This window comes from Xyrauchen texanus, chromosome 38 (assembly GCF_025860055.1).
Source record: "Xyrauchen texanus isolate HMW12.3.18 chromosome 38, RBS_HiC_50CHRs, whole genome shotgun sequence".
NCBI lineage: Eukaryota > Metazoa > Chordata > Actinopteri > Cypriniformes > Catostomidae > Xyrauchen > Xyrauchen texanus.
Genome location: NC_068313.1, coordinates 19,253,352 through 19,281,212, shown reverse-complemented (window position 1 = coordinate 19,281,212; position 27,861 = coordinate 19,253,352). Strand labels below are relative to the sequence as shown.

General features: G+C 37.4%; 1 protein-coding gene across 1 annotated transcript in view; it reads left to right on the top strand.

Moving 5' to 3' along the window:
- LOC127631455 (sortilin-related receptor-like) overlaps nt 1-24,717 on the top strand; it is a 95,550-nt gene extending 70,833 nt beyond the window's left edge. The window contains exons 20-48 of the mRNA XM_052109567.1: nt 309-555; nt 685-823; nt 2,189-2,362; nt 2,728-2,841; nt 2,932-3,054; nt 3,381-3,500; nt 3,605-3,730; nt 4,117-4,227; nt 4,556-4,687; nt 5,100-5,231; nt 6,969-7,103; nt 7,357-7,509; nt 7,600-7,761; nt 9,590-9,718; nt 10,271-10,397; nt 10,497-10,666; nt 12,463-12,575; nt 12,663-12,767; nt 14,417-14,483; nt 14,594-14,670; nt 14,759-14,846; nt 14,945-15,129; nt 20,011-20,130; nt 20,225-20,389; nt 20,574-20,748; nt 21,117-21,223; nt 21,327-21,525; nt 21,667-21,879; nt 22,636-24,717. Of these exons, the coding sequence (XP_051965527.1) occupies nt 309-555; nt 685-823; nt 2,189-2,362; nt 2,728-2,841; nt 2,932-3,054; nt 3,381-3,500; nt 3,605-3,730; nt 4,117-4,227; nt 4,556-4,687; nt 5,100-5,231; nt 6,969-7,103; nt 7,357-7,509; nt 7,600-7,761; nt 9,590-9,718; nt 10,271-10,397; nt 10,497-10,666; nt 12,463-12,575; nt 12,663-12,767; nt 14,417-14,483; nt 14,594-14,670; nt 14,759-14,846; nt 14,945-15,129; nt 20,011-20,130; nt 20,225-20,389; nt 20,574-20,748; nt 21,117-21,223; nt 21,327-21,525; nt 21,667-21,879; nt 22,636-22,706 (3,979 nt within the window). The 3' untranslated portion in view covers nt 22,707-24,717. The remainder of the gene's footprint in view (nt 1-308; nt 556-684; nt 824-2,188; nt 2,363-2,727; nt 2,842-2,931; nt 3,055-3,380; nt 3,501-3,604; nt 3,731-4,116; nt 4,228-4,555; nt 4,688-5,099; nt 5,232-6,968; nt 7,104-7,356; nt 7,510-7,599; nt 7,762-9,589; nt 9,719-10,270; nt 10,398-10,496; nt 10,667-12,462; nt 12,576-12,662; nt 12,768-14,416; nt 14,484-14,593; nt 14,671-14,758; nt 14,847-14,944; nt 15,130-20,010; nt 20,131-20,224; nt 20,390-20,573; nt 20,749-21,116; nt 21,224-21,326; nt 21,526-21,666; nt 21,880-22,635) is intronic.
- The last annotated feature ends 3,144 nt before the right edge of the window (nt 24,718-27,861 follow it).

The following is a 27,861-nucleotide window of genomic DNA, read 5'->3' as shown; positions in this document are numbered from 1 at the left end:
GGTCAGTAACCCAGAGCCTTAACCACTGAGCCACCACTGCCGTGTGTGTGTGTGTGTGTGTGTGTGTGTGTGTGTGTGTGTGTGTGTGTGTGTGTGTGTGTGTGTGTGTGTGTGTGTGTGTGTGTGTGTGTGTGTGTGTGTGTGTGTGTGTGTGTGTGTGTGTGTGTGTGTGTGTGTGTGTGTGTGTGTGTGTGTGTGTGTGTGTGTGTGTGTGTGTGTGTGTGTGTGTGTGTGTGTGTGTGTGTGAAACCAACAAAAAAAAAACTATAATAATCCTGTTAAACCTGACCTTTTTGTGGCTCCTTCAGCTTGTTGTTTTGGACTGATTGGGGCGATCATGTGGCGGGCGTCTATCGCAGCTGGATGGATGGTTCCAACGTTTCCCGTATTGTATCAGAGGGAGTTCGCTGGCCCAATGGCATCACAGCCGATGAGAGCTGGTTGTACTGGACCGAGGCGTACGGAGACCGCATCGAGAGATCCGACTTCAATGGAGGTCACCGCACTGTACTAATGGAGGGCCTGCCTCACCCCTATGCTATTGCTGTTTTTAAGGTAGGCCTTGATGTTTAACACTGCATGGGACTGTTGCAACTGAAATACAACTGCTTATTAATTTGTGTTTGATGATCAAAAGCATAATTTTGATATTTGTGAATATCATACTGTTCTTTGTTTGAGTAGAATGACCTGTACTGGGATGACTGGTCCAAAATGGGCATCTTCAAAGCTCCTAAATCAGGCTCACCGGAGAGTGAGTTGTTAGTGGGCAGACTGACAGGAGTAATGGATCTTAAGATCTTCTACAAGGGGAAAAACAGAGGTTAGTTCCTTAGAGAGTGACATTAAAGACCCCATGAAGTGGTTTTACGGAGCACAGTTTTCTGTCCTGTGTTGACGTATTTCCTATAGAAATTAGAAGTTGCTATGGGACATAAGGACTTGTGAACGATAGATGAAATACACTATCACAATTAATAAATTCCAAATTCCAGCCTCTTCCTTTTGCAGGTGGTTTTTATAATATAGAGGGAGATGTTCTCATTCTACAGAGCGTTTTATTGGACAAAAATGTGTATACTACCGTGTAGTGTTGTCACAATACCACAAGTTCAGTAGTCGATACCGATACCAGTAACGATTTTTTTAAGAGTTCCATGATTTCATCATCAAAATAGGGTCTAATTAAATTAACTCCTAAAATTTCTAAGCAATGAATATAGAGCAGTTACTATTCAACATACCATTGCATTTGTTTTTACCAAACTTTTATTCAGTACAACAGCACTCTTGCTTGTGAAATATTTATTTGTATTATTATTAGTATTATGTCATGAGTAATAATATGAAAAAGAATAATAAGTATAATTCTATCTATTATTATTATTATTATTATTATTATTATTACTGCAGTGAACAATTTACTATAGTCATCTATTTTTGTCACAAGTTCTTCAATTTCAGGCTAGCTTTTATTTTGGTGTGAGCTTTTATTTTGAGGAGTGTTTTGATGGAAGCTTTACTTGTCAAGATACAGTTCGCTACATGTCCTAGTGTGATAATTAAAGACAAATGTTGTGATGTAATTGTATAAATGTATAGTTTGCATGCACTGCATAGTGGATAAGTGCTCTGCTCTGTCATCTCATATGGAGTTTGGAGTTAAGAGCAGTCTGCTTCACACAGTCACTTTTAAGCATGTCCTATTAACAATTACACTAGTACATGTCACAATTTAATTTGATTAAATGTGTGCATTTATTTTTTCCCCCAATATATGTCAAATTTTTGTGTGAGCATTCGTCCAGTGTAAGTCAGACAGCTAGCGGGTATTGAATTTAGTTGGTGCTTGGTACTACCGGTACTGTAGGAACACTGATGATGACCAGTACTTATGACATCACTATTACTGTGTGTGCTCGGTAGAGATGAGAAGTCAAACATTTGTATCTGTTTTTACAGGAAGAGAAATAAAGTAAATTGTAATTGTTTAAATCTTCTAAAAGTTGATTTAGTCTATTTTAGCACACTAGCATATAGATGTTTCCAAAGCTAATATACATGATAGACATGGACTTAAAGCCACAGAAGTCTTGAAATTAAAATGGGGTCTTTATACCGTGACCACAACTGGTTAAATTAGGTTCTAGAATTTTTTTTTTTTTTTAAGAATCCCTCTCTCCTGCAGGTCTAAATGCTTGTTCTGACCAGCCATGCAGTCTGATGTGTCTTCCCCAGCCTGGAAACAAACATCATTGTGTGTGTCCAGATGTAGTTTCTGCCACGACCCTGCCCTCAGGAGAGCTCCAGTGCCAGTGTCCCAGTGGATACCAGCTCCGCAATAACACATGCGTTAAGACAGGTATGATACAAACATACAATGACTTAAATCGATATTAAGACAGATATTACTAAATCTAAATGCTAAACCAGCAAAAAGCTTGTTCAAAATAAAGGTCCTTGGAATTTCCACCAGACTTAGCAATTGGATTAGATGCTCCCCATTTTCAAAACCCCATTATCCATCATACCATTGAGACCATTATCATCAGAGATGGAGCAGAACAGCAGTATCAAAATAGTGCACAACAAACTAACAATAGACTGCTCTTGTGAAGCTGAATATGGTGTTTAACATGAATGATCCGCTTCAGCTATCACACTCTCAGCTTCCTGCCCTGTGAACGTGTAAAATGATTGACATTTATATTGATGTTTGCCCATCAGAACACACCTGTCTGCCGAACCAGTACCGCTGCTCCAATGGGAAGTGCATCAGCAGCATCTGGAAGTGCGACAGTGACAATGACTGTGGCGACATGAGTGATGAGCAGGAGTGCCGTGAGTGACAGCACCACCCCCCAACCCCGTCTCAAATACATTACACAGATGTGCATGTGCTATGTTTCATCTGTCTTTCTCTCTCTGCAGCCACAACTGCTTGTGATCCTGCGGTTCAGTTCCGCTGTGTGGATTCTGGTTCCTGCATCCCACTGGCCTTCAAGTGCGACCACGAGGATGACTGTGGAGATAACAGTGATGAGGAGCACTGTGGTATGTGTGTGGATGTATTTTAGTTAAATATTGGTTGTCGACACATCCTGCAGTGTGACATGATACTCTGACTGAAACTGTATAAATAGCATTTTGCAAGCAGCTTTTATGACCTCAAATTAATTATGAAACAAAATTACAGTCACTCTGTCATTAAAAATTAAATAGTATAAAATAGTAATAAAATAAAATAGTCCCGGCCCCTAAAACATGCAGATTTCCTTATCATTGCAAATATTCTAACACAAAATAGTTATACATCACGTTATACATCCACTACCCTTATACAAACATTGGGTAATATTCAGTCTGCTTCCTTTCCAAAGAGTCTCATCAGTGCGGGCCTGGAGATTTCACTTGCGCAAGAGGTGTGTGTATTCGGGATGCCTGGCGCTGTGATGGGGACAATGACTGCAGGGATTGGTCAGACGAAGCCAACTGTACTGGTGAGAGAACAGAGACCTATTTGGACACAGATGCAAATATGCACTCAAATCAGGTACATGTACATGTCCTAAATGTTTTCTTATTCTGTCTCTGTGTCTCATAGAGGGCCACCACACATGTGAGAGCAGTAGTTTCCAATGTCACACAGGTCATTGCATCCCTCAGCGCTGGGTGTGTGATGGAGATGATGACTGTCAGGATGGCTCAGATGAGGACCCAACTCACTGTGGTCAGTCACTTGAACATATAGCACTTTTGGTTTGTTCACCCAAAAATGAAATTCTGTTATTTTTTGTATTCATCCTCATGTCAGTCCAAACCAATACATCTTACTTTCTTCTGTGGAGCACAAATGGAGAAGTTTTGAAGAACGTCCTGGCTGCTCTTTTTTTTTATAAAATGAAAATGATTTGGGATGAAGGCTGTTGAGTTTCAAATAGGACAAAAAAAATGCTATTAAAGAATGGCCTCAGCAGATTTAGAGTACAGTTCAGGCTTCTGTTTTTATTAACTGTTATATGGTGCTTTTATCTTAATTCATTTTCATTTAATGTAAGCGAGCAGTCCAGGATATTTTAGTAAGTTCTATGTAATTTAATATATTTTGTTCTGTAGGGGGTGAACAATGCAATGGCTTCCTTTGTACTAACGGCACCTGCCTTCCTGCTAGTGTTCACTGCAATGGCATGGAGGACTGTGTAGGGGGCGCCGATGAGCAACACTGTGGTATGTGTATTTTATTGTAAACTCAAGTGAAAATGCTGTTTATGTTGTATTTTAAATCTCAGAAATGCTGCAGGAAATTATATAGATGGGTAAAGCAGCAAACAGAGCTCCAAAAAGTGTTGGGAGCTCCAAGCCGCCAGCAAAGAGCCCTAACCTAAACCCAACCACGTGTGGAAGTGTTGCTACCCATTTGGAGCTAGCATAAACCACTTCTTGAATAACCCCACCCACTTCTGCAGTAATCCCACCCTCTTTCCCACCCCCATGTGGAGATCTCTGGGCTACAGCTATACCTACTTGGAATAATAAGGTACCGTTGTTCTTGCAGATCCGCTCTGTACGCGGTACATGGAGTTTGTGTGCAGGAACCGAGCACAGTGTCTGTTCCAGTCTCTGGTGTGTGATGGTACTCGGCACTGTGCCGATGGATCCGATGAGGATGCAACATATGCTGGGTGCTGTAAGTCCAACACTTTGCTAACTGATTAATGTTACCATTATAACCCATTTATTAAAGGAAATAGAGCTTTTCAGTTCATAGCCTTAAAACTGAAAGAGAATTACAGTATATTAACACATTAACTGAATTAAATGAAGGATTAAATTAACTGTTATGTGTTTGATGAATAAAGTGTAAATAAGATTTTGGCTATGGAAGGATGCAAATGACTTAAAAATAAGCATCCAACGGGAAAGTCTCTTTAAGTAATCTTAACCGCATACTTTATTTTATTCTTAAATAGAAAACCGCTATTTTAAAATTCCATTGAAAATTAATAATGACTGAGCAGCTCTATAACCAAAGGATTTGTTATTACATGTTCATGTTGCTTTGGAATGATTGCTTTACATGTTTTCTGCTCCCTCCACAGCAACTAATCCTGAGTTTGAGAAAACGTGCGATGGCTACAACTTCCACTGCACCAATGGAATGTGTGTGACTCTGGAGTGGAAATGTGATGGCATGGATGACTGTGGTGACTACTCGGACGAGGCCAACTGTGGTGAGCAATGCACACACAAACACTATAGTTTAGGCCAGTGGTCGTCAACCTTTTAGCATGAAGTGCCATTTATTTTGTTTCATGTTAATCACTGTCATATAAACAATTCTTAGCAGACCAAAGCCAAATTCAGGGACAAATTTCATCAGTTTGTTACATTGCACCAAAGTCCCACATGGTTGTTCAGGTTTTATGGTTTGTGCAGTTGGTCTGGGAAAAATATAGATTTTCCGATGCTTTGTGGTTTTGAAATAGATTCTTAAATCACAATATTGGTATTTTACTCTGCGCCGCAATGCTTGCATATGCGACCAAATTTTGAGTGTTGAAAGTAAAAGTTTAGTTTGACACGTCCTTGTATTGTGTGTCCAAAATGATATCCACGCAATCCATTTATCATTAAATAATGTCTCTTTTATACCCTTTCAATTCTTTATGGTCTTTCCAGATGTTGATCGAAAACAACAAAAAAGAAACATTTAATTCTAATCACACACAGCACAGATGAGGAAGACATGCTTTTGTTAATGTGTGCTCAACCCAAAGACTTCTGTGATACTTCCTGAACTGCTGGTAAAAGTAAAAAATATGTGGTGATAAAATATTTTCATGAAGTACTTAGTTAAAAGTTCCCCTTTACAATTAACAGCATTAGCCGGTGAAGAATTAATTTCATATGTAAGCAAAATTAACATTATAACTTAAATATACCCATATGAATTGAACCTGGAATCAAATCGAGAGCTTGTGAATCGGACTGGAATTGAATCGGGAAATCTGTATGAATCAGCCCTATCATGCAGTCCAAGTTTTATTTTGTGTTTTATGGGCAAAAACTTGTCTATGCGCACAGTGGGTCATGCAAGTAAATTAATCCATGTAGATAATGCTACGTGTTTCATTTAGGTCACACTTTTAAGTTTTCTCATTTAAGTGAGTTTGGCTTCCTATACAGCTCATATAAGTTCTGCATTTCTACATTAAACAACTTAATAAAATCAGTAAAAATTATGACCTGTTAGAGTGTCATTATCACAAAATAAATAGCATCACCACTAAAGCAGTTAATTTTGCAGTAATGACCGACTGACTGTATGTTATCCAGGAATGTGATTTTATGTGAAAAATAAATAATAATAAATGAGCAAAACCTTCTACTATTGTGCATTATCGATAAGCACTTTTCACCCAAACAAGTTCCAGTTTATCCTTGACAGCTAAAAGCTCATTGTAGAGTGGAGGAGGGTGGGGCAGGGCTGGAACAACGCACGCCCGGTTCCCAAACAGCCTGATGGTGGCGCGTGAGGGATAAAGGCAGCCAGTGACGACAGTTCCAGAGAGAGAGAGAATGACGTGCAGCTGCTCTGTGTGTTATTAAAGCTATTATTTATATTGTCAAGCCAGTTCTCGCCGCCTCCTTTCCATTGAACTGCTTTACACTAAACTCTAGCTTCACGATAAGCTTTTACTTTAAAATACACTTCAGCTTCACAATTGGCTTCCAGACCCAGACTCTCTCTTCCCTGCTGGCAGTGTGGCTCTTTTTATGCCTCACTCCTTGCTCACTGTAATTAGAGACAGGTGTTAGTCATAATTTAGCTCAGGTGTAAGTCCCCTTACCGCTTCTCTCTCTCTAGACGGGCACTTGACCACGCCACACTCATACATTCTGATCCACGTAAAAAAATGTCTAGCCATGTTTGCTAATGTCTGACTGATGTGTGCTTCTTGGATCAGCTTCCCCGACCGAAGAGCCTGGCTGCTCACGTTACTTCCAGTTTGAGTGTAAGAATGGCCGCTGTGTGCCTGCCTGGTGGAAGTGTGATGGGGAAAATGACTGCGGTGACTGGTCAGATGAAGCTCAATGTTCAGGTACACAAATCAGACCAGTATCATATTCTCACTCTTTGTTAGCTTTGAATTGGCTTTTAATTGCAAAAGAGACATGGTACAGTTGATTCATTAAAATTAGGGCCGTCAATTAGTTAATATATATAATTGCGATTCATATGTTTTTCAAAGTATTAAAAAATTAAATATTCAGCTCCAAAAATAAAAAAATAGGCCTCTGATCATTTATTTTACATCATTAACCCTAATTAAAATATGTTGTGCGTTTGTTCAGGTGGCGGAACACCTCATACACCTGTTCCGGGCCAAACAACCTGTGCTCCCAATCATTTCCGCTGCGGTTCTGGCGTGTGCATTGTGAACACCTGGGTGTGTGATGGCTATGCAGATTGCCCTGATGGCAGTGATGAAGTGGGCTGTCCCACAGGTGCTTTCTCTACCCTGCATTTACAATAAACCTTGCCTCCTTACCTTATCATCTGTACTCATCCGTCTCTGTTTTTTTCCTGTCTCTCAGCCAATGGCTCTGTGACTCCAGTGGCAACTCATGCACCTCCCCCATCAGGCCGCTGCACTAAAGATCAGTTCCTCTGCCTGAAGCCCCCGACCTGTATCGCTGACTGGAAGCGCTGTGACGGACACCCTCACTGCCAGGATGGGTCTGATGAAACCAAATGTCGTAAGTGCATCACAGAGTCACACATACACACTACCACTCAAATGTTTGGACACCTCTACTGTAGCCATTCTTTATTAGTAGTATTTTGCACATTTTAGAGTAAGAGAAGAGTACTTGAACTATGAAATATCACAAATGTAAGGATGTAAATTATGCAGTGATCATAAATAACATATAAGATAAAGCTATCTTATATGTTAGCTTCTTCAAAGTAGCCACCCTACCTAGATTGCAGCTGTGCACACACTGGACATTCAACCAGCTTCATGACGCATACACCAGGGATACTTTTTATAAAGGTGTACCCATATACTGTATGCTGGACACTTGTTGGCTTTTTTTCCACCACACTCTGGTCCAATTCATCCATTTAAAAAAAAAATATTTATATATATTATTTAAAGGAATAGTACATGCAAAAATGGAAATTCAGACATTGTTTACTCACCCCTGTGTTGTTATAACCCCATATGACTTACTTATTTTTTTCTCACCACAAAGGGAGAAATTTGGAAAACATTTTGTGCTCAGTGATGTCATACAATGGAATCTAGTCTTCAAGCTTCAAAAGGATGCAAAAGTATAATTTAGAAGTCTGCTAACTTTTTGTAATTGACTCATACCTTGTTCTTAGGGCAAATGAGAAGGTTTGGTGAGAAACCTACCAAAATGTAATATATTTATTTGTGAAAGTATCCCAGTTCTAACAAATACGGCTGGGCATAGAAATGCTTTTCCTTTTCAATTTCAAACTCTTCAGACATGTTTAGTAAGTTCTGTTCTCTGGTTTGTGTGCAGCTATGTTGAGTTTTCTTGTTACTATCGCTGTGGTGGACCTGTTTTCGCTTGAACACCCCATCTTACGAGCAGTGACAGTGCAGAACAAGGCATAAGTCACATCTGTGACGTACACGGAATAAGGGCAGCAGGGGCACAAGCCCCTTTCATTCACAAATCTAAAGGTGCCCTTTTGGTCATCATGAAAAAAGTAGACATTTTAATAATTAAATGAAAATGATTAAAAAAACAAAACAAATTAAAATCTCGTAATCTCACAATGACAGTAATAATGTGTTATTATGAATTTCTTAAATATTAATATTATTTCTGTAAATATCAGGCGTATTAAAGAAAATGAAGCGCAGGTGCCTTTAACATTATATGCTACAGCAGAGTGGGACGGATTCCAGTCGCAAGTGATCCTCACTATGCCCTACTCACTCCGAGGTGCAGAATCGAAGAGGGTATTCTGAAGGGAACAGAATTACTTCCATCTTGTGGAAGGGCCCATTCATGTTCTCACTTTCAATTGGAACAAGCTTTCGAGTGGTGTCCCCTCCTGCAGCAGTACCCTTTTTAGGGAGTAAAAATTTTGTTTTGAATTCGCTCCAGAGCATCCAAGTCATGACACACCAACGCAAAACTATAAATGCAAACCGACACAGGTCAGATAAAATGTCCACTCTGTGTATTGTGTTGCAAGTTCATAATACTCGATTGCTACCGCATTTCCGACATCACATGGCACACCTGCAGTGTAGACAGCTTTATTAATTATAATGGGAGCGTTAGCTTGTCGTTTTCAGTGATAGAAATTTTATAGAATATTGCCATTAACTTGAGGAGCTTTCTGATTCAGGCAAACCCAGTTTGTTTTTTCTTTAAATTAATAGACTATTCACTATCAGAAAAATACCATGGTATTATTGTCTCAATGATTATATTCATTTTTCATTATACTGTCATAGTGCTCAAAGCTACTTAAAAAATACTATGGTTTTACTATGAAGCTCAGGACTTTTAACTGGAACTTCCTCTTTCATTGCAGCAACTCGTGGGCCATTGCTCTGTATGAACGGTATCCTGTGTGCGGATGGTGAGGCCTGTGTTCTCAATAGTGAGAGGTGTGATGGCTTTATGGACTGTTCTGATCACAGCGATGAAGACAACTGCACCGGTGAGAAACTGAGAACCATTGCTGGTGTATTTATAGTGCTTGTTTCATTTAGCAATTCAACCCATTCAAACTTTTTGTATATAATTTCAGCCTTTGGTGTGCCTTTTTTTGTTGTTGTGGGGGGTTACTTTTTAAGAAATGTGAAATTAAAGCTCGCTTTGAATTACAGCAATAGAATGTTTAGAGTTCAAAATGTAACAGACAGCGTTGGTGCCATCATAATATTTTGGTCCTCCTTTAATCTTTTTACCATATTAACCTCACACAGCAAAGGTGGCGTACAGTTCAGTGCACAGCCATTAGAAAACAAGACTTCCACTGATTGCCATGAATTTACACAGAACCAAAGCCTATTACTGAAGCTTACTTAATTTAACACTATTATTTTGCTGCCTTGTGATCACTGGTATTTCATGCAGGAAAATCTAGATACTATTCAAAGCTGACAACAGCAAGTACAGTATTATACCGCAGTATGTACATGCATTTAATGGTCAGGGTATATATATATATATATATATATCTCAATCACACTGTTTCACCTTCCCTCAGTGGATTCGCTAGTCTACAAGATTCAAAATCTGCAGTGGAGTGCCAACTTCTCTGGTGCTGTGACGCTCACCTGGTCAAGACCCAAAAACATGCCCGCAACCTCCTGCTCTTTCATCATCTACTACAGGTATCAAAAATACTCAGCAACTTTCAGCAGGACACTACTGCAGTGAAAATGTCTCGGGTTCACTTGGGTCATTAAAAAAGGGCTGTATTTGATTTCCAGGCAGGTGGGTGTCCAGCAATGGACTGTTATGGACACAAACAGCAATAAGGGCAGTGCCACTCTGACCGTGTTGATTCCGGACACCACCTACCAGGTGAAGGTGCAGACTCAGTGTCTCAGCAAGCAGCACAGGACCAATGAGGTGCTCACACTGCGCACACCAGAAGGATGTAAGTCTTTAAAATTACCATTGTACTGTGTCGTTACCCAGCGTGACTTGTCAAGTGAAATTTTATGCAAAATATATATCTTTTAAAAAAGAAATAATAATGAAAAATAAAAATATATTAATATAAATAAGATTTTGTTTAATCAAAAATGTTGTAAATATATATATATATATATATATATATATATATATATATATATATATACCCATGACACTCCCACCACCATGCTTGACTGTAGGCAAGACACACTTGTCTTTGTACTCCTCACCTGGTTGCCGCCACACACGCTTGACACCATCTGAACCAAATAAGTTAATCTTGGTCTCATCAGGCCACAGGACATGGTTCCAGTAATCCATGTCCTTAGTCTGCTTGTCTTCAGCAAATTGTTTGCAGGCTTTCTTGTGCATCAACTTTAGAAGAGGCTTCCTTCTGGGACGACAGTCATGCAGACCAATTTGAAACTGGTGTTGAGCGGGTAGAATTCAATGAAGCTGTCAGCTGAGGACATGTGAAGCATCTACATTTGAAGTCAGATGTTTACATACAACTTAGCCAAATACATTTCAACTCAGTTTTTCACAATTCCTGACAATTAATCGTAGAAAACATTCACTGTCTTAGGTCAGTTAGGATCACTACTTTATTCAGTACACCTCCTATCAGAAGCTAATTGGATAACTGTCTAAAGGCTTGACATAATTTTCTGGAATTTTAATCTTAAAAGCTGCTCATCTTAGTGTATGTAAACTTCTGACCCACTGGAATCGTGATACAGTCAATTAAAAGTGAAACAATCTGTTTGTAAACAATTGTTGGAAAAATTGCTTGTGTCGTGCACAAAGTAGATGTCCTAAGCGATTATGTAATCTGTGGAGTGGTTAAAAAAATTTGTTTTAATGACTTCAACCTAAGTGTATGTAAACTTCTGACTTCAACTGTATTTCTCAAACTAGAGACTCTGATGTACTTATCCTCTTGTTTAGTTGTACATCTGGACTTCCACATCTCTTTCTGTCCTTGTTAGAGACAGTTGTGCTTCGTCTTTGAAGACTAGTGTACACCATTGTATGAAATCTTCGGTTTTTTCAATTTAAGCATTGTATATCCTTCAGTTTCTAGAGAAATCTGTTTCTTTTTTTGCCATTTTTGACCTAATATTGACCTTAAGACATGCCAGTTTATTGTATACTGTGTCAATTCAAAAACAAACACAAAGACAATGTTAAGCTTCATTTAACGAACCAAACAGTTTTCAACTGTGTTTGATATAATGGCAAGTGATTTTCAGGTACCAAATTAGCAATTTATCATGATTACTCAAGGTTAAGGTGTTGGAGTGATGGCTGCTGGAAATGGGGCCTGTCTAGATATGATAAAAAAAAAAAAATTTCAAATAGTGATGGTGCTGTTGTTTTTTTTACATCAGTAATGTCCTGACTATACTTTGTGATTCGTTGAATGCCACTTAATTAAAATACCAATCTTTTTCCAAAACAGCTAAATCTGTACATTATTTCAAACTTTTGGCCACCTGTGTGTGTGTGTGTGTGTGTGTGTGTGTGTGTGTGTGTGTGCGTGTGTGTGTGTGCGTGTGTAAAGAGATATATATATATATATATATATTTATTTATTTATTTATTTTTTCAATCATTATTGAATGCAAGTTTCTGCACTAAATCCCAACCAAAGCAAACTGCTTCTTTATATCATGCCTGGTTTGGACAGTATTAACAGTTTAGTCTTCTTTAATGCATGCAGACTGGTTCTTTCTAATCCATATGTTTGTGTGGCAGTGCCGGACCCTCCACAGGGTCTGCAGCTGAGCTGTGGCAACGAACAGGATGGGACAGTGCTGTGCTCCTGGAGCCCCCCGGATAAAGCACACGGACTTGTCAGGGAGTATATTGTGAGTGTGAAGCCTTCAAATATTCAAAGCCGAAGTTCTTTAAAGAATGAATCTATACATACTTCATGTCATGTATGTTTTGTACAGGTGGAGTACAGTGAAAAAAACAGTGCAGAGTGGTTTTCTAAGCGGAGCTCTGTCACTACTGCACAAGTGAAGAACCTGCAGCCCAGTTTGCTCTACAGATTCAGGGTGAGACACAATGAGAATCACACATTGATTTAAAGTCAACATGGAATCAAATTTGCCCCTTTTACACATTTTGCATGCTCCCGGTCTTATTGTGCACGATTCATCAGTGCACATAATTTAAAAGAAGTTGGTGTTTAAAAATTTTCATCAAAAAGTGTGGTAACTTGCTCCACAGTGATTTTCAGGTGTGAGCTTCATTAACATAATTACCCTCCAGATGGAGGGAGACAAAGTGCACATTAGTGTCTCTTAACGGGAGGTTGTTAATAACATGACTGTCTGGATTTCCTGCTGAATTAATGGTTCCAGCCACTGAAAAGCACATCAAAACTGTTAGAAAAAATCCTTCTGTCACTGAGGCGGAGTTTTGTGTTCTCGTAAATTGACCAGTGAGCTTTTTCTTTTACTGAAGAACTGACGTCAAGCTTATCTGAACATATTCATCGCACACAGCTGCATATCATCACAAACTCTGATTGTAATTCAAAGTGATTCTGTCACCGAGCATTTTTCCTGCATTTTTTTTCCTACATTAAATGACATTAGAAAGCGGATGCGCATCATTTATTGAACTTCACAAACTGAAAGCTGCATGTGGTTATACACGTTCTACAACAAGCATCAATGGGATAAATGCACAAACACGCATTTTCACAAGGTAAAGTTTGTTTTGGAACCTGGTGCATTTTCTCATTTAGTTTGGTTCGTATAGGCATATATGAGCATGGCAATCGCACTCTGATCTGGACCAAAACATCCAGCCCGAGACCACCTGGAAGAAGAGGAATTCACTGTAATTCATAAAAATATGGAAATAGCATTTTGGTGGCCATATTGGAAATAGGTCTATCTTCACGATCGCTTCCCTCTTTTAGATAGTGGCAGAACAGACACAGGTAAAAATTGTGAAAGCGATCCGAACCATGAAGAAAATGCAACATTGTAGCTATTTTAGCCCGTGCTTCGGAGCAAATCAAGCAAGCTACAGGTCTGATAAATGTTTATGCTCATGCTGTACTCCTGTTTTTATTCCTGCGAGCTCCACATGACAGTGAATTAGAGAGAGAGAGTTGTGGAGGTAGTATGTTTGTCACCACTCCATTTTGTTTCGGAAAGTGTGTCATACCTCCGACTGAAGAGAGAGAGAGGTCTCCGCAAAAAAGTCTGCATGTGACACCCTCAGCCAAAATCAAGTTGTTTGGAGTATAGTGTGATGCTGGCTTATAATGACTTTAATTTTCAGCTGATGTCACCAAGTATCACACCTAGTGTCAAAATAATCAAAAAATGTGTTTTGGGGTTTCTTGACCCTTTAAACAATAGATTTAGGCAATTACTGTTGTAGGTTTTGCATCCATTTTTGCCAAAAATGCTAAATACTGATTTGAAAGCTGTATACCAATGGGATACATTTAAATGATCAAAAGGCCTCCTTAAAAGTGGGAGTAATTCTCTGGCTTCATTCTGCTGTGGAAGCCTAAATTCAAATTTAATTTTTTTAAATGTGTCTCTTACTTGTAAAACTATTTACTTGTAAACATCACAGTAGTTAAATGGGCTGCGACTGTTGTTTATTATTACCTTTTATTGTTAAAAAGAGTTCTTCCTATCACACAGTATTCTAATCTGTTGCGTTACATTTTTTTTAGGTGGCTGCCGTTACAAGCAGAGGGGTTGGAAACTGGACAGAAATTAAATCCATTGTTCCTCAAAGAGGTAATAATGGCAGTAAATCCAACATGGAAATTTTAACCGAAGAGCGCTTCCTCCCCCTGCAGGACATTTATGCTTTTGATTAAAAATTGTTGTATAATCTCTCTTTTCAGCTCTGTCTCCACCTACTGTTGAGATCACTAGCTTCACGGAAGACTCTATGAGTTTGTCCATCACCTCTGATTATAAGGTTAGACCGTTTGCTTTGCCTCTGTATGTGGATTGCATTTATGCCATTCCGTTGATGTTAACTTAATTTTTGTCATGTCCACGTTTAGGTGATGGAGTACGTTGTCATCATTTCATGGATATTTGATGAACACGTGAAGGAGAGCTGGAATTACACAGTTTCAGGAACATTGAAAGGTAAACACCTTAGACATCAGTTATCAAACATCCATCTGCATTTCCACAGGGAGATACACTACATGTGTTTGTGATTATTTCTATTGTTTCTTGTTCAGCCTCAAACCTGACAGCGGGGACGGTGTATGAGGTGGCGGTGTGGGCTCACACAGATTATGGAGATAGTCCTACTGCTCTGTCCCACCAGAAGACCAAAGGTGCTAGACCTGATCAGCCCTCACTGAAGGCCCGTGCACTTAACCAGACCGCTGTGGACTGCAGCTGGACCGGTCCTCAGGCTGATGTAAGACTATATAGGCATATACAGAGCACAATAACAAAACTTCAAAAGATTAAACCAGAATTGGACGAATATTATTTCCACTGCAAAAATGAATATTCTAATAAATACACTCCTTAATTTTAAATTATATATTAATTTATTGTTTACATATTATTTATAATACAACCCCAATTCTGAAAAAGTTGGGACAGTTTGAATGAAAAATGCTAATAAAAACAAAAAGGAGTGATTTGTAAATGAAATTCACCCTTCGCTATATTGAAAACACTACTACTACACAATATATTATGTTTTATCTTGTGAATTTCATAGTTTTTTTTTAATGTACAGTCATTTCAATCAGCTTATTGCAATACGCTCCAAATAAGTTGAGACGGGCAATTTAAGACTAATGCAAATTTGACGAGTTGAAATAACAAGGCGATGTGAAACAGGAGACATTAAACAGGTGAGGCAATCGTGTCATGTATATAAGCAGCCTCCAAAAACAGCCTAGACCTTCAAGAGCAAGTATCATTCCAGACTTATCAATTTGCCAACAGATGCTTCAGCAAATAATCCAGGACTTTGAGAACAATGTTCTCCATAGACAAATTGGAAGGGGTTTGGGTATTTCACAAATAAATATAGTTAAAAGATTCTAGGAGTATGGTCAAATCTTGGTGCGTAACGTGTGAGACGAGAACCATTTCTGAATGCACATGATCTTTGATCCCTCAGACATCACTGTCTTAAAAAACTGCATTTATCTGTAATGGATTTCATGAACATGGGCTTGGGATAACTTAAGTAAACCTTGGTTAGCCAACACTACTTGTCGCTGCATCCACAGATGCAAGTTAAGACTTTACTATGCAAAGCAGAAGCCATACATCAACACGGTCCAGAAGCTCTGCCGACTTCTCTGGGCTCGGTCTTATATTAGATGGAAAGTAGAACAGTGGTATTGTGTTTTTTGGTCTTGTCCACATTTTAAAAGGTTTTTGAAAAACTAAGTCGTCGCATTATCCAGGCCAAAGAGGAAAAGGGCCATCCAAACTATTATTAGCATCAAATCCAAAAGCAAGTGTCGGTATAGGCCAGGGGTGTGTCAGTGCCCGTGGCATGGGTAACTCGCACATCTGTGAGAACACCATGAATGCAGACAGACACAGTTGAAGTCTACATACATTTAGGTTGAAGTCATTAAAAACAAATTTTTTAACCACTCCACATATGTAATATTGGCAAACTGTAGTTTTGGCAAGTTGTTTAGGACATCTAATTTGTGCATGACACAAGTCATTTTTCCAACAATTGTTTATAGACAGATTGTTTCACTTTTAATTGACTAAATCACTGTTCCAGTGGGTCAGAAGTTTACATACACTAAGTTTACTGTGCATTTAAGCCGGTGTGTCCTGCTGGATTTTTTCATCATTACAGCGGGAAACAACATAATATTCTCCGTCATTTTGGGGCATAACGATAAGTGTAAGGCATCATTAGAGACTATAAAGTGTCTACTTTTATTTGTGTACACTCACAATAACATCAAAACCTTGTGCTTTTGTAAAATAAAGAAAATAAAAAGGGTGAGCTATCAGACGTCTGTCTCCACGAGCATATTTCTGAAACACGTAACAAAAATGAACTGAAACTCTGCAAATACTTATCACACAAACATAAAACATATGTCTAATGAAAGCTTAAAATGTCTACTTTTTAAATAAAACAATTCAAATTTAAAACAAATATTCTCCTGCAATGTAATCTATATGAAACAAAGCGATGTGCAGTTTTTTCTGGCTCAGCTAATTATCCCTAGTGTGATCACACCCACGGGCAGAGTGCACTATTCATACGCTTATGTGCTGAGACGATCAATGCAAATGATGAACGCCCCCGACTGTGCCTTAAAAAGCATCTAGTTCATTCATTTTTCGATTTAACATTTTCCTCAGAAGAAGAGCGGGACTCCGATGAACGTTTGCATTTTGAAGAGAGACTTGATCCAGCCGAGGATACAATTTCGGATGATTAAGTCATTTTGTTTTACTTACATTAGTTGACATGCTAATTGATATAAACATGTACATATTTTACTAGTGGGACTTTTTCCAGACTTGCCAGCCAGGATTCAGAGTATTGAATTTTGAAATATGTCCTAATAAGCAAGTTTTAGTTACAAGTAAATGCTGTTTCGGCTAAAGCAGGCATTTAAATTTTATGCTGTATAATATAAATGTGATATGTAATATGATATAAAAAATAATATGAATGTTTAGATTATATTTTGTCTAGTGTTTATGCTGCCTCATTATCATCAACGAAGCTTGTGCTTGCAAATATCTGTTCAGGTTAAATGAGTAAAATGCACTTTAAATATGACCATATTAGAAAATCATAATATTATTATGATTTCTGAAGGATCATGTGACACTGAAGACTGCAGCAATGATCACAAATTGCATTTTACAATATATTCAAATAGAAAACTGTTCTTTTAAATTGTAAAATACGATCTTGAAATGGAATGCATAGACTAACTATTGCCAACAAAAGCCTTCATCAGTCAATTAACAAGGACAATTTGTGAACTTCTGCAATTAATCAAGGATAGACTTCAAAGACATTAGTCATTAATCTTACAGTTCTTACAAAATATTTGTTTAAACACTGACCCTTAACACTTACTTAGTTTAATAATGTTAAACCATGACTTTAACTATAGATAAGTAATATTGGCATTATATTCATGATGTTAGCCAGAGGGGAACTGGCCCCCAAAGTGAGTCTGGTTTCTCGCAAGGTTATTTTTCTCCATTAATCAACATCTTATGGAGTTTTATGTTCCTTGTCACAGTCGCCTACAGCTTGCTCACTGCAGTTATTAATACAACTATTATTTAATAATTTTTAAACACGATTAACAATCGTATTTTATCTAATTACACAATGATGATTCATCGACATTATAGACATTACAGTTTTATCGTCTGTTAATCCTGATCTTCTGTAAAGCTGCTTTGAAACGATGTGTGTTGTGAAAGGCGCTATACAAATAAAACTGACTTGACTTAAAAATAGTTCAAAATATCACTGTTTTTACTGTATTTTGGATCAAATAAATGCAGTCTTGTTGAGCAGAAGAGACTTCTTTTAAATGGTAGTGTAGGTCTAACATTAAGTAAAGTCTTTATGTAAAGAATATGTATAGTCAGATTACTTCTTTTAACTTAAAACTTGATTTGGATCATTAAGTCTCCTCACATTCATTCTCTTTCTGTCACATTCCTCATTGATAGGCCCAGGGGAGGGGTCTTTTGTCTCCTCAGGTGTAAATCACCTCAATATTCATGATAGTCCACATCTCCTCACATATTACCTTTCTAATACTAAAAGTGTCTTACAAAAGTTCAATTACTATATTGTTTTGTATGAATGAGTGATCAGGATGGTTTTCACATAATTTTGTTGCAAACTCTAGGCTACAAGATCCAGTTCTCAAAATTTTGTGGACAAATATTTAGTATGTGTTATATGGCCTTATTTCAGTGACTTAAAAATTTAGATTTTCAAAAACCATGCATAAACGTTATTCAACTTCAACTGTATGCAGGGACATCCCTGCATTTTCCAGCAGGACAACTTCAAACTACTACTGCCCAGATTTCAAGTGCATGGCTGTGTAAGCAGAGAGTGCGGGTGCTAGATTGGCCTTCCTGCAGTCCTGACCATCTCCAATTGTGAATGTTTGGTGCATTATGAAGCACACAATATGGAAACTAAGACCCTGTACAATTGTTCCTGCATAATGGATCAATGGGGGAAAATTCCACTTTTTAAACTGTAAAGACTTGTGTCTTCAGTGCCAAAATGCTTAATAAGTTTTATTAGAAGAAATGCTGATGTTTCACAGTGGTAAACATTCGACTATCCCAACTTTTTTGGAGCGTGTTTTAATCATCTGATTTGAAGTTTCTGTACATTTTCCAAACACAATTCACAAGAAAACATCATATAATGTATAGTTGTAGTGCTTTCAATATAACATGGGTGAATATAATTTACAAATCAATCCTTTTTTGTTTTTATTAGCATTTTTCATACTGTCACAACTTTTTTAATTAACAAATTAAAACATAAAAGTAGAAGTTTAATTAATTTTTCATTTTAAACAGTATTTCTTAGTTAAGATTTGAACTTAAAACAAACAGTTAGAAATACAATGAAGAATGTAGTAACACAAAATAAGCCATAGATCAAATAAAACAATAGAACAAAGATACAAATTACTAAAACAGTGCTTGATGAAATAAACTACTGGGATTATTGTTATATTGCAAAAAATTATAATAATATTCACTCTAAAATGAAAATTCTCTCAGAATTTACTCTCCCTCGTGCCATCCCAGATGTGTATGACTTTCTTTCTTCTGCTGAACACAAACAAAGATTTTTAGAAGAATAGTTCCGCTCTGCTGATGTGAGTGGTGGCCAGAACTTTGATGCATTAATCCATGTCTTCAGAAGTGATATGATAGGTGTGGGTGAGAAATAGGTCAATATATAAGGCACATTCACTTTTAATTCCAGATTCTTCTTTTGTGTTTTTTGCAATTCACATTCTTCGTGCATATCGCCACTTACTGGTTGGGTCTGGTAGGTGGAGACTTACTGTAAAGAAATTACTTCAATACAGAATTCACAGATGCATTTATTAGGCTAACATCACTCACAGCAGTCTCCCGTTAACTGTGGTGACAGTACTCGGATACTGAATAAAGTTGTTACTCGTTACTACTGTAGCGAGATTTGTATTTTTGTGCGTATTATGGTAGATATCAGATATAAAGTATGTGATTGTGTTCATGTGTATTACTGTATATGTTCGAATAGATGTATGGATTGTTCTACGCCACCTCATTCCTGGACCTGTACCGCAGACCTCACCAACAGATCACCACCTCCAACAGCCTGACTCTCATCGTAGACAGCGATGAGCAGTACCTCTTCCTGGTTAGCATCCACCATTGTCCTCACTTTTGAGTATGCCATTGGTCCTCATGATAACAGCATGTGTGCAGATGCTAAATGTGTGTGTGGTTTTCAGGTGAGGGTGATCTCTCCATACCTTGGTCCTCCGTCTGAATATGCCGTAGTGAAAATGATCCCCAATGAGCGACTGCCACCCCGAAACCTGCATAAAGTGCGAGTGGATAAGACACAGGCCACTCTGAAGTGGCAGCCACCGTATGATTCTCCTGGCAGTCCTCTGGTACGATGAGTTAAATTCTGGTCCTTTGTCATCTTGTAATTGACTAGCTTGTTTGTATACATTTACACATTTGACCAGGGGTCCCCAAACTCTCTATATAAAACAGTTTAATTGTTTAGTTAAATTTTAGATAGGGTAGTCTACTGTTGAGTGTTAAAAGCATCTCTCTGTGTGTATGTATCAGACATATGCAGTGCATGTGAGAGACACGGTTCGTAAAACGGAGCGGGACTATAAGGTGAACACTCAGAATAACACAGTGGAGTACATGCTGAAGGGCCTGGAGCCTGGAGGACGATACAGCATCACCATCAGACTACTTAATATGAGCAAAGAGGCCAGCTACACGCTCAACACCGGTATGGCCCTCTCGTCTTATAATATTCTAGTCTAAAAGAACATTTTGTCAAAAAAAAAAAAACTTTTTATTTTTTTCATGTGGGGATAACATGGATCCATATGCTTTGCACAAACCTGTGGAGTCCACGCCATCTTGAATAAAGCATTAAAGTTCAAGGGAGACAAACAAAATAACAGTTCAGCTTTTCACTGAAATTGCTATGCTGACTATATCATTTGTACTGAAGAAAATTGTAACAAATTTTGCATATGTAACAAAATGCATAACAGAAGCATTTTCAGTAGTAGTCACAGACTTTGGGTTCCTGCTGTGCATATGTTCAATATTTTTATTATATTTTTCTTTAAATCCATTTTATCCACACAGTTCCTCTGCCTGCACCTGAGGCCCTGAAGATCATAGAAGAACAGGACCATGTGTTCCTCTTCTGGAAGAGTCTGGCTGTGAAGGACCAAAGCTTCAATGAGAGCAGGGTTAGAGACCTGAACCTTTCAATATACTACATGCTCACTCATACACCTGTAATTACACTGGAAATACTGCACACCACAGCACTAATGATCACTGACTCCTCAGGGTTATGAGGTGTACGCGCATGATAGTGTGACCAACTCGTCTTCGTGTTTGGGCAACACCACAGAGACTTTCTTCAGAATCAACAGCCTGCTAGTGGGCCATAACTACACTTTTTCAGTGCGTGCGTGCTGCCTACTCAACAACCAGCTGTGCGGAGAGTCAGCGGTGCTGTTATATGATGAACTGGGGAAAGGAGCAGGCATGAGCTTTTATAAACTGTTTGTTTATTTGAAATTTTGCTTTTTTATTTTTCTTAAAATTATTTTCCGAAATAAAGGGTTTCTCTGTGGCCATTCGTGGAACAAGGCGTTGCTCCTGACACCTTTATGTTGTGTTTCAGGGCCCAATGATGCTGCAGCTCAATCAGGTAAATCAGGAGACACGGCAGCGGTGGTGGTTCCAGTGTTGTTCCTGCTGTTAGTGGGTGTGTGTGGAGGTCTGGTGGTGCTTTACCTCAGACATCGTCGGCTACAGCACAGCTTCACAGCCTTCGCTAACAGCCACTACAACTCTCGTCTGGGCTCTGCTATTTTCTCATCAGGCGATGAGCTGGGTAAAATCTAACTAATGTCTCCTGTCTATTAAAATGTTTTTTTACTACTTTCTGCTTTTCAATTAAATTCAGGTCACTTAAATTTTGTTCAAAATTCATTTTCATTCAGTTCTCCTCAATTCAGTTTTCTTCAATTCATTTTCGTTCAGCTATCTTCAGTTCAGTTTAGTAAAGTTAAGTTCAATTCAGTTTAGTTCAGTTCTCTTTAATTGAGTTCTATTCCATTCTGTTCTCTTGAATTTAGTTTCGTTCAGTTATTTTCAGTTCTGTTCTATTCAGTTTAGTTCAGTTCTCTTTATTCTGTTTGGTTGAGTTCACTTCAATTCAGTTTCATTCACTTCTGTTCTCTTCATTTTAATTTAGTTCACTTCAATTCAGTTTAAGTTCTCTTCAGTTCAATTCAGTTCAGTTTTGTTCAGTTCTGTTCAGTTCACTTCAATTCAGTTTAATTCAGTTCTCTTCAGTTCAGTACACTTCAGTTGTTCAATTCAGGTTATTGAAGTTCTGTTCAGTTTGGTTCAGTTCAGTTCCCTTCAATTCAGTTTAGTTTTGTTCTATTTTCAATTCAGTATTTTTCAGTTCAATTCAGTTTCTTCTGTTTTGGTTTCATTAAGTTCACTTCTATTCAGTTTAGTTCAGTTCTTTTTTTTATTTAGTTTCGACCTCTTCAATTCAGGTTAGTTCAGTTTACTTTTTACAGTAAAAAAAAAAAACTAAACTAGACTGTTATTTTTTTTTTTTTCCTCATTTGTTCAGGTGATTATGATGATGAAGATGCTCCAATGATCAGTGGCTTTTCAGATGATGTTCCCATGGTGATTGCATAGCTGGATATCTCTTTCTCTTCTTCTTCACATGAGCCCTCTTCCTCTCGAACCCCCGTCACATTAGAAAGACTGGATTTGAGTTTCAGGACACGAAGGAAGAAAAGAAAGCATGGAGCAAAAGAGATATTTTTGAATATAAGATGCACTTTTTTCGGATGCGCAATAACTTATTTTTTTATATACAATATATGTGGGTATTTGACTTTGTAGGCATTAACTGAAGCAAACTGTGAAGGAGTTTGTTAACTGAGTCACTGAACAGGGAAAAGACCCTTATTCTACTACAAGCTCTCACACGAGCAATACATTTGCTTAAAACCAAAATATGCACCTAGATGTGGGTACAACATCAGTGCAAAAACAAACAAAAAACACACAAAAAAGGAAAAAATTCAGTAAAAAGCAAACCTCATTTATGTGTACAGATGAAAAAATGGAACAATGAATGCTGATGATAAGGGAAGGAGGTATGTAGGCTGTCGACTGCAAATTGCACAGGATTTTATTTTTGCTACATAAGCTCGATTTGTGTCACTTTATGTCAGTAGACCTGCATTTGTCCACAGTACCTTGTTTACACTTTGTATCCATTTGTTTATTTTTTTATTTCATTTTTTTGCTGTCTGCAATAGGTTTATTCCCTCTGCTTTTTGAAAATGTGAAATTTGTAACATAGTTTGTCTGCTATTTTACTTTGTTTTATCTGACTCATTTTATCTAGCAAAGAATATTATTGCATATCCAGTGTGCTGCCATTGTTTTTAGTCCTTTAGTGTTCTCAGGGAACTGGGTTAATGTAGATTGTACCAGCGTTTCAGTCACACCGCCACAGGCAGCGCAGTGTGTTTGTTTCTGAGACTCTGTAAAGTAGTTCCAAATTGCAATGAAGCCTGTGCAGTTCTTGTCCGAGCATAAGGCTTCATTCTAGTCTTTTGTGCCAAGCTTACATAAAAGCAGAGGTGAGAGTAGCCATCTTGCCTTCCCTATACATTGTGAAGAGGTTAAATCCATGTTTCGTTTTATCTTAATTGCGGGTGTTATGTAAAAGATTTGTTTATGAATGTATATTTTTTCTCTTTTTTTTCTTTTCTTGTAACTTGTATTGAAGTGACCAGATAAAAGAAAAATGGTTACAGTCTACCCCCTTTTTCTTTAAAGGAACAATTTACCCAAACATGTCAGTATGAAATATGAAAATATGATTTACTCACCCTTATGTTTTTCCAAACCTAAATTACTTTATTTTTAATTTCTTCAGAGGAACACAAACCGAAGGCAGAATTTTAGCCTCAGTCACCATTCACATTCATTATTAAAAAAAAAAAAGAGCAGCATCAATTTTCTTCAAAATTTCTCACAGGGGTTTGGAACACTATGAGGGTTATTAAATGATGACAGATTTGTCATTTTTTACAAAATTTCATTTTTGACTAAAATGACTAAATTATAGGATTGTAAATTAAGTTTATGGGCCGTTTACATTCAACTGTGTGTGTTAATTATTAATAATACCCTCTCCATTCTTTATTAACATTAAACAAAACTATAGAGTCAATAATAATTATGGTAGTTTTCAGAGAAATTGTTTCTTTTAGTACCACATTGCCTTATTACAACACACTGAGTAATGTATGTAGCAGTACGTCAATGTGATCACACATGCACACGCTCACAGAAAATTAAAAAGTAAAAGATGGAATAAGGTGATAGTAAATGTGTGTATCGACATACTGTATTGTGAATTACCACTCTAAAATGTTTTTAAAGTTCCAGTGCAGCACTTGTGTAAATTCTGAGCCACCATTTTCTTTGTATTGTTTGTGTTTCGTATTCACATCCATTTGTGACATTTTTTTTTGCTCAATAAGATGTAAAACGTTTTAGAGCAGTGACATGGGCATAGCAAGGGCATAAATCTATGCCCTCGCCTGCCTACAGAGGGTTTTAAAGATAAGAATATTTTAAGTGGTACGTCTGAGATGTTTTATGAACCTCTTATCATAAAATAAATGTGGAAAACTGTTGAATTGGGCTCTTCTTACCGTGTCAAGCAATGGGATCATCTTATAATTTATACCCACAAGTGGACATCAGTCATGTTAATTTGTGTGTCAGAGACACTAATGAAGGATTAATTAAGAATCTTTTGAATCCTTCCTCCACATCTTAAAGGTACCATATCATATACACCCCCTTAGATTAGGATGAATTTCAAAATCTCAACCAACATTCAATTTCTCGTTCTAGGATCATTTTATGTCCTGCTTTTATCCAAAACAACTTAGTACTTTTAGAGAAACAACCTCCCTAGAGCTACCTGGGGTAAAGCCCATTTGGGGTTTGATCTGAATAGTCCATATCATTAACCACTAAGCTACATCAATGTTTTCTTCCCCCACCAAATTTGACACAAATTGACCTATTTATATGCTTGATAACACATCATTTGAAATAGAAAAGGCAATTTCGAAAGTTAGGACACCCAAGGAAAACAGTTTGCTTTATTTGCCAGTTTCAGCATGTGGACCTATGCCCTGTGTGTACTGATGTGTGGACTTTATTTGAGCCACAATAAGACATGTTTATTGAGGTGAGGCGTCCTTGTGTACAGCATGTTGCTGTCCCTGTTTGTTTGAACTTGTCCTTTATTTATCCTCGCCTCACACGCCTTCAACACAGATGGAGAGACGATGTTTACATTTGTGATGTCATCAGGCGCGCGGCTCTGATGTTTCACAGTTGAACGCTTGAGTCTTGAGAGACTGTTTGCTCTTTATCTTACTATATATTTAATCAGAAACTTGTCCTAAGCTTTAACGTGTGTTCGTGAGAGAAATTTTGCTATTTCTCTCTAATATAACTAATATTAGTTAGATATTTGTTTTACAGTAATATGTGAATATCTGGTAAACAGTTCTTATTCACACAAACAGGATGAACATCTGTAATGGCATTATAACAATTACTACCATGAAGTACGTATACATTTGAACGTTTAAAATACGTTAATGATGCGGTACATTTGAAAATGTGTGTGTGTGTGTATGTGTATATATATATATATATATATATATATATATATATATATATATATATATATATATATAAAAAAAATATTTATTTTGAATTTATTGTTAATACCACTTCCTTAAACCACCACCAGAGGTCTCTCATGCATTCATTTACGTCTGACGTCGCCTTCGATGTCAAATTATCGGTTTGGCGGGAAGATCTATTTCAACCAAAAGAAGACAGGAAACTAGTGATTACTGATCAAACCTTTATACTGAATTCTTAATTTTCTCTTGCTATGTGATAAAAACAGAACGCAAACCGAAAACACAATTTCTATAATTTATTGCACAGACTTTTCTGTATTCGTTTGCAGGTTCGAGAGAATTTTCAAATGTCTATAAGAATTTCTTGTTCCTCAAAGTTTTTAGCTACATTTTTGAAGCTGTCATGAAAAATTTCATCATGAGGTAATGTTCTTCTGTTTCTGCCTTTTGTTCTTTCTTGTTTCTGCCTGTCTGCCTATCTTTTTTCTGTCTGCTGTCTGTCTATCATGCATTCTATCTGTCTGTCTCGTTTTCTGTCGTTTGTCTGTCTTGCATACTTTCTGTCTGCCTGTTGTTCTGTCTCTCTGTTATTCTATTTTTCTGTCTGTCTGTCTTGCATTCATTCTTTTTCTTTCTGTCTGTCTGCCTGTTCGTTCTTTCTTTTCTCTGTCTGGCTGTCTGCCCTTTTCTGTCTGTCTTGCATTCTTTCTTTTTTTGTCTGTCTGTTGTTCTTTCTGTCATTCTATTTTTGTACTTTCTACCTTTCATTATTTCTTTTTGTCTTGGCTGTCTCTTTTTTCTGTCTGTCTATCATTATTTCTGTCTGTCCGTCTGTCGTTCTTTCTGTCATTCTATTTTTCTTTCTGTCTGTCTGTCATTCTATTTTTCTTTCTGTCTGTCTTACATTCTATTTTTCTTTCTGTCTGTCTTACATTCTTTCTGTTTGACTGTTTTTCTTTCTTTCTTTTTGAGGAGGGGGGGCAAACAATTACATGGGGTCAATGTGGTAATGGATCTGTGTCTTTTAAGAAAAGGTCAGACAGAAAGGTCCATGTCTAAAAATAGATATGAAAATGTAGAAATGACCCTGTCCATCTTGTTTGCTGTACCCTCTGACTAAAATGTAGGTCCTTATGTGTATTGTTAAACACTGTAGCTCACTGGAACACTTAATCTAAGATTTTTTTTTTCTTTTCTTGGTTTGCCTCATTCCTCTGTCCAATACTTACAGCTTATTAATTAATAGAGTAGGATTTCTGACACCCAAGCATGACTGTGGTGAGAAGCAGGAAATAGTAAAAAGCTAAAGAGATAATTTTAAAAATTTTGATCTGAGAATATATCATCACATTTAAAATAATAAAATAAAAGTATCTATTTATGAAATCAGACATATCAAGATGCATTTTAAACTTTTAATTTAGAGATTACCTTTGCAATAATTTATATATTTTACATTAATAATGTTTATACATTTTATAATTGTATTATGCATTCTATTGACAGCAGTAATTACAAAAAATTCAGCTCATTTACAGTGTGTATGTACTAATTTATATTGTTCATATGTTTAGATAAAACCAATCAGATAAAATCAGTAGGTCTCATTGATATTGTGGAAGTACCGGTTTAGATTTACTGGTCATCGGTCCCTTAATACAGTTGTGACCTCTTTCCATACAGACCTGATTTTCTCTGTGTGCCAGTACATCCTGTGTTTATGTGATCAGCAGCATCCAGTCCAGCTAGGTCAGCCACCATAACTCAGAAACATCAGAAGCCTCTTGATCCTCACCCTCCCAGGGGTCAAAGGGCATCTAGCAGGTGGCGAAATAAGGTCAAGGGCAGGTTCAGCACAAGACGATAACAAGTAAGTCTTAATGCTCTTTGTTGGAGAACCAAAGTTTAAATGGATGTCAAAAAAAGTTGTCTTTTTCTTGCACAGCTTTGAATCTTAATATAAATTACCTTCAGTGTTTTTGACAGCAATTTGGGCCTTTCTCTTATGGGTCATGACTTCCTCTCTGCCTAATGCTGGAGGCGGTTTGTTCTCGGCTCTAAAGTGATATAACTTCCTTGACCCTTTCATATAAATT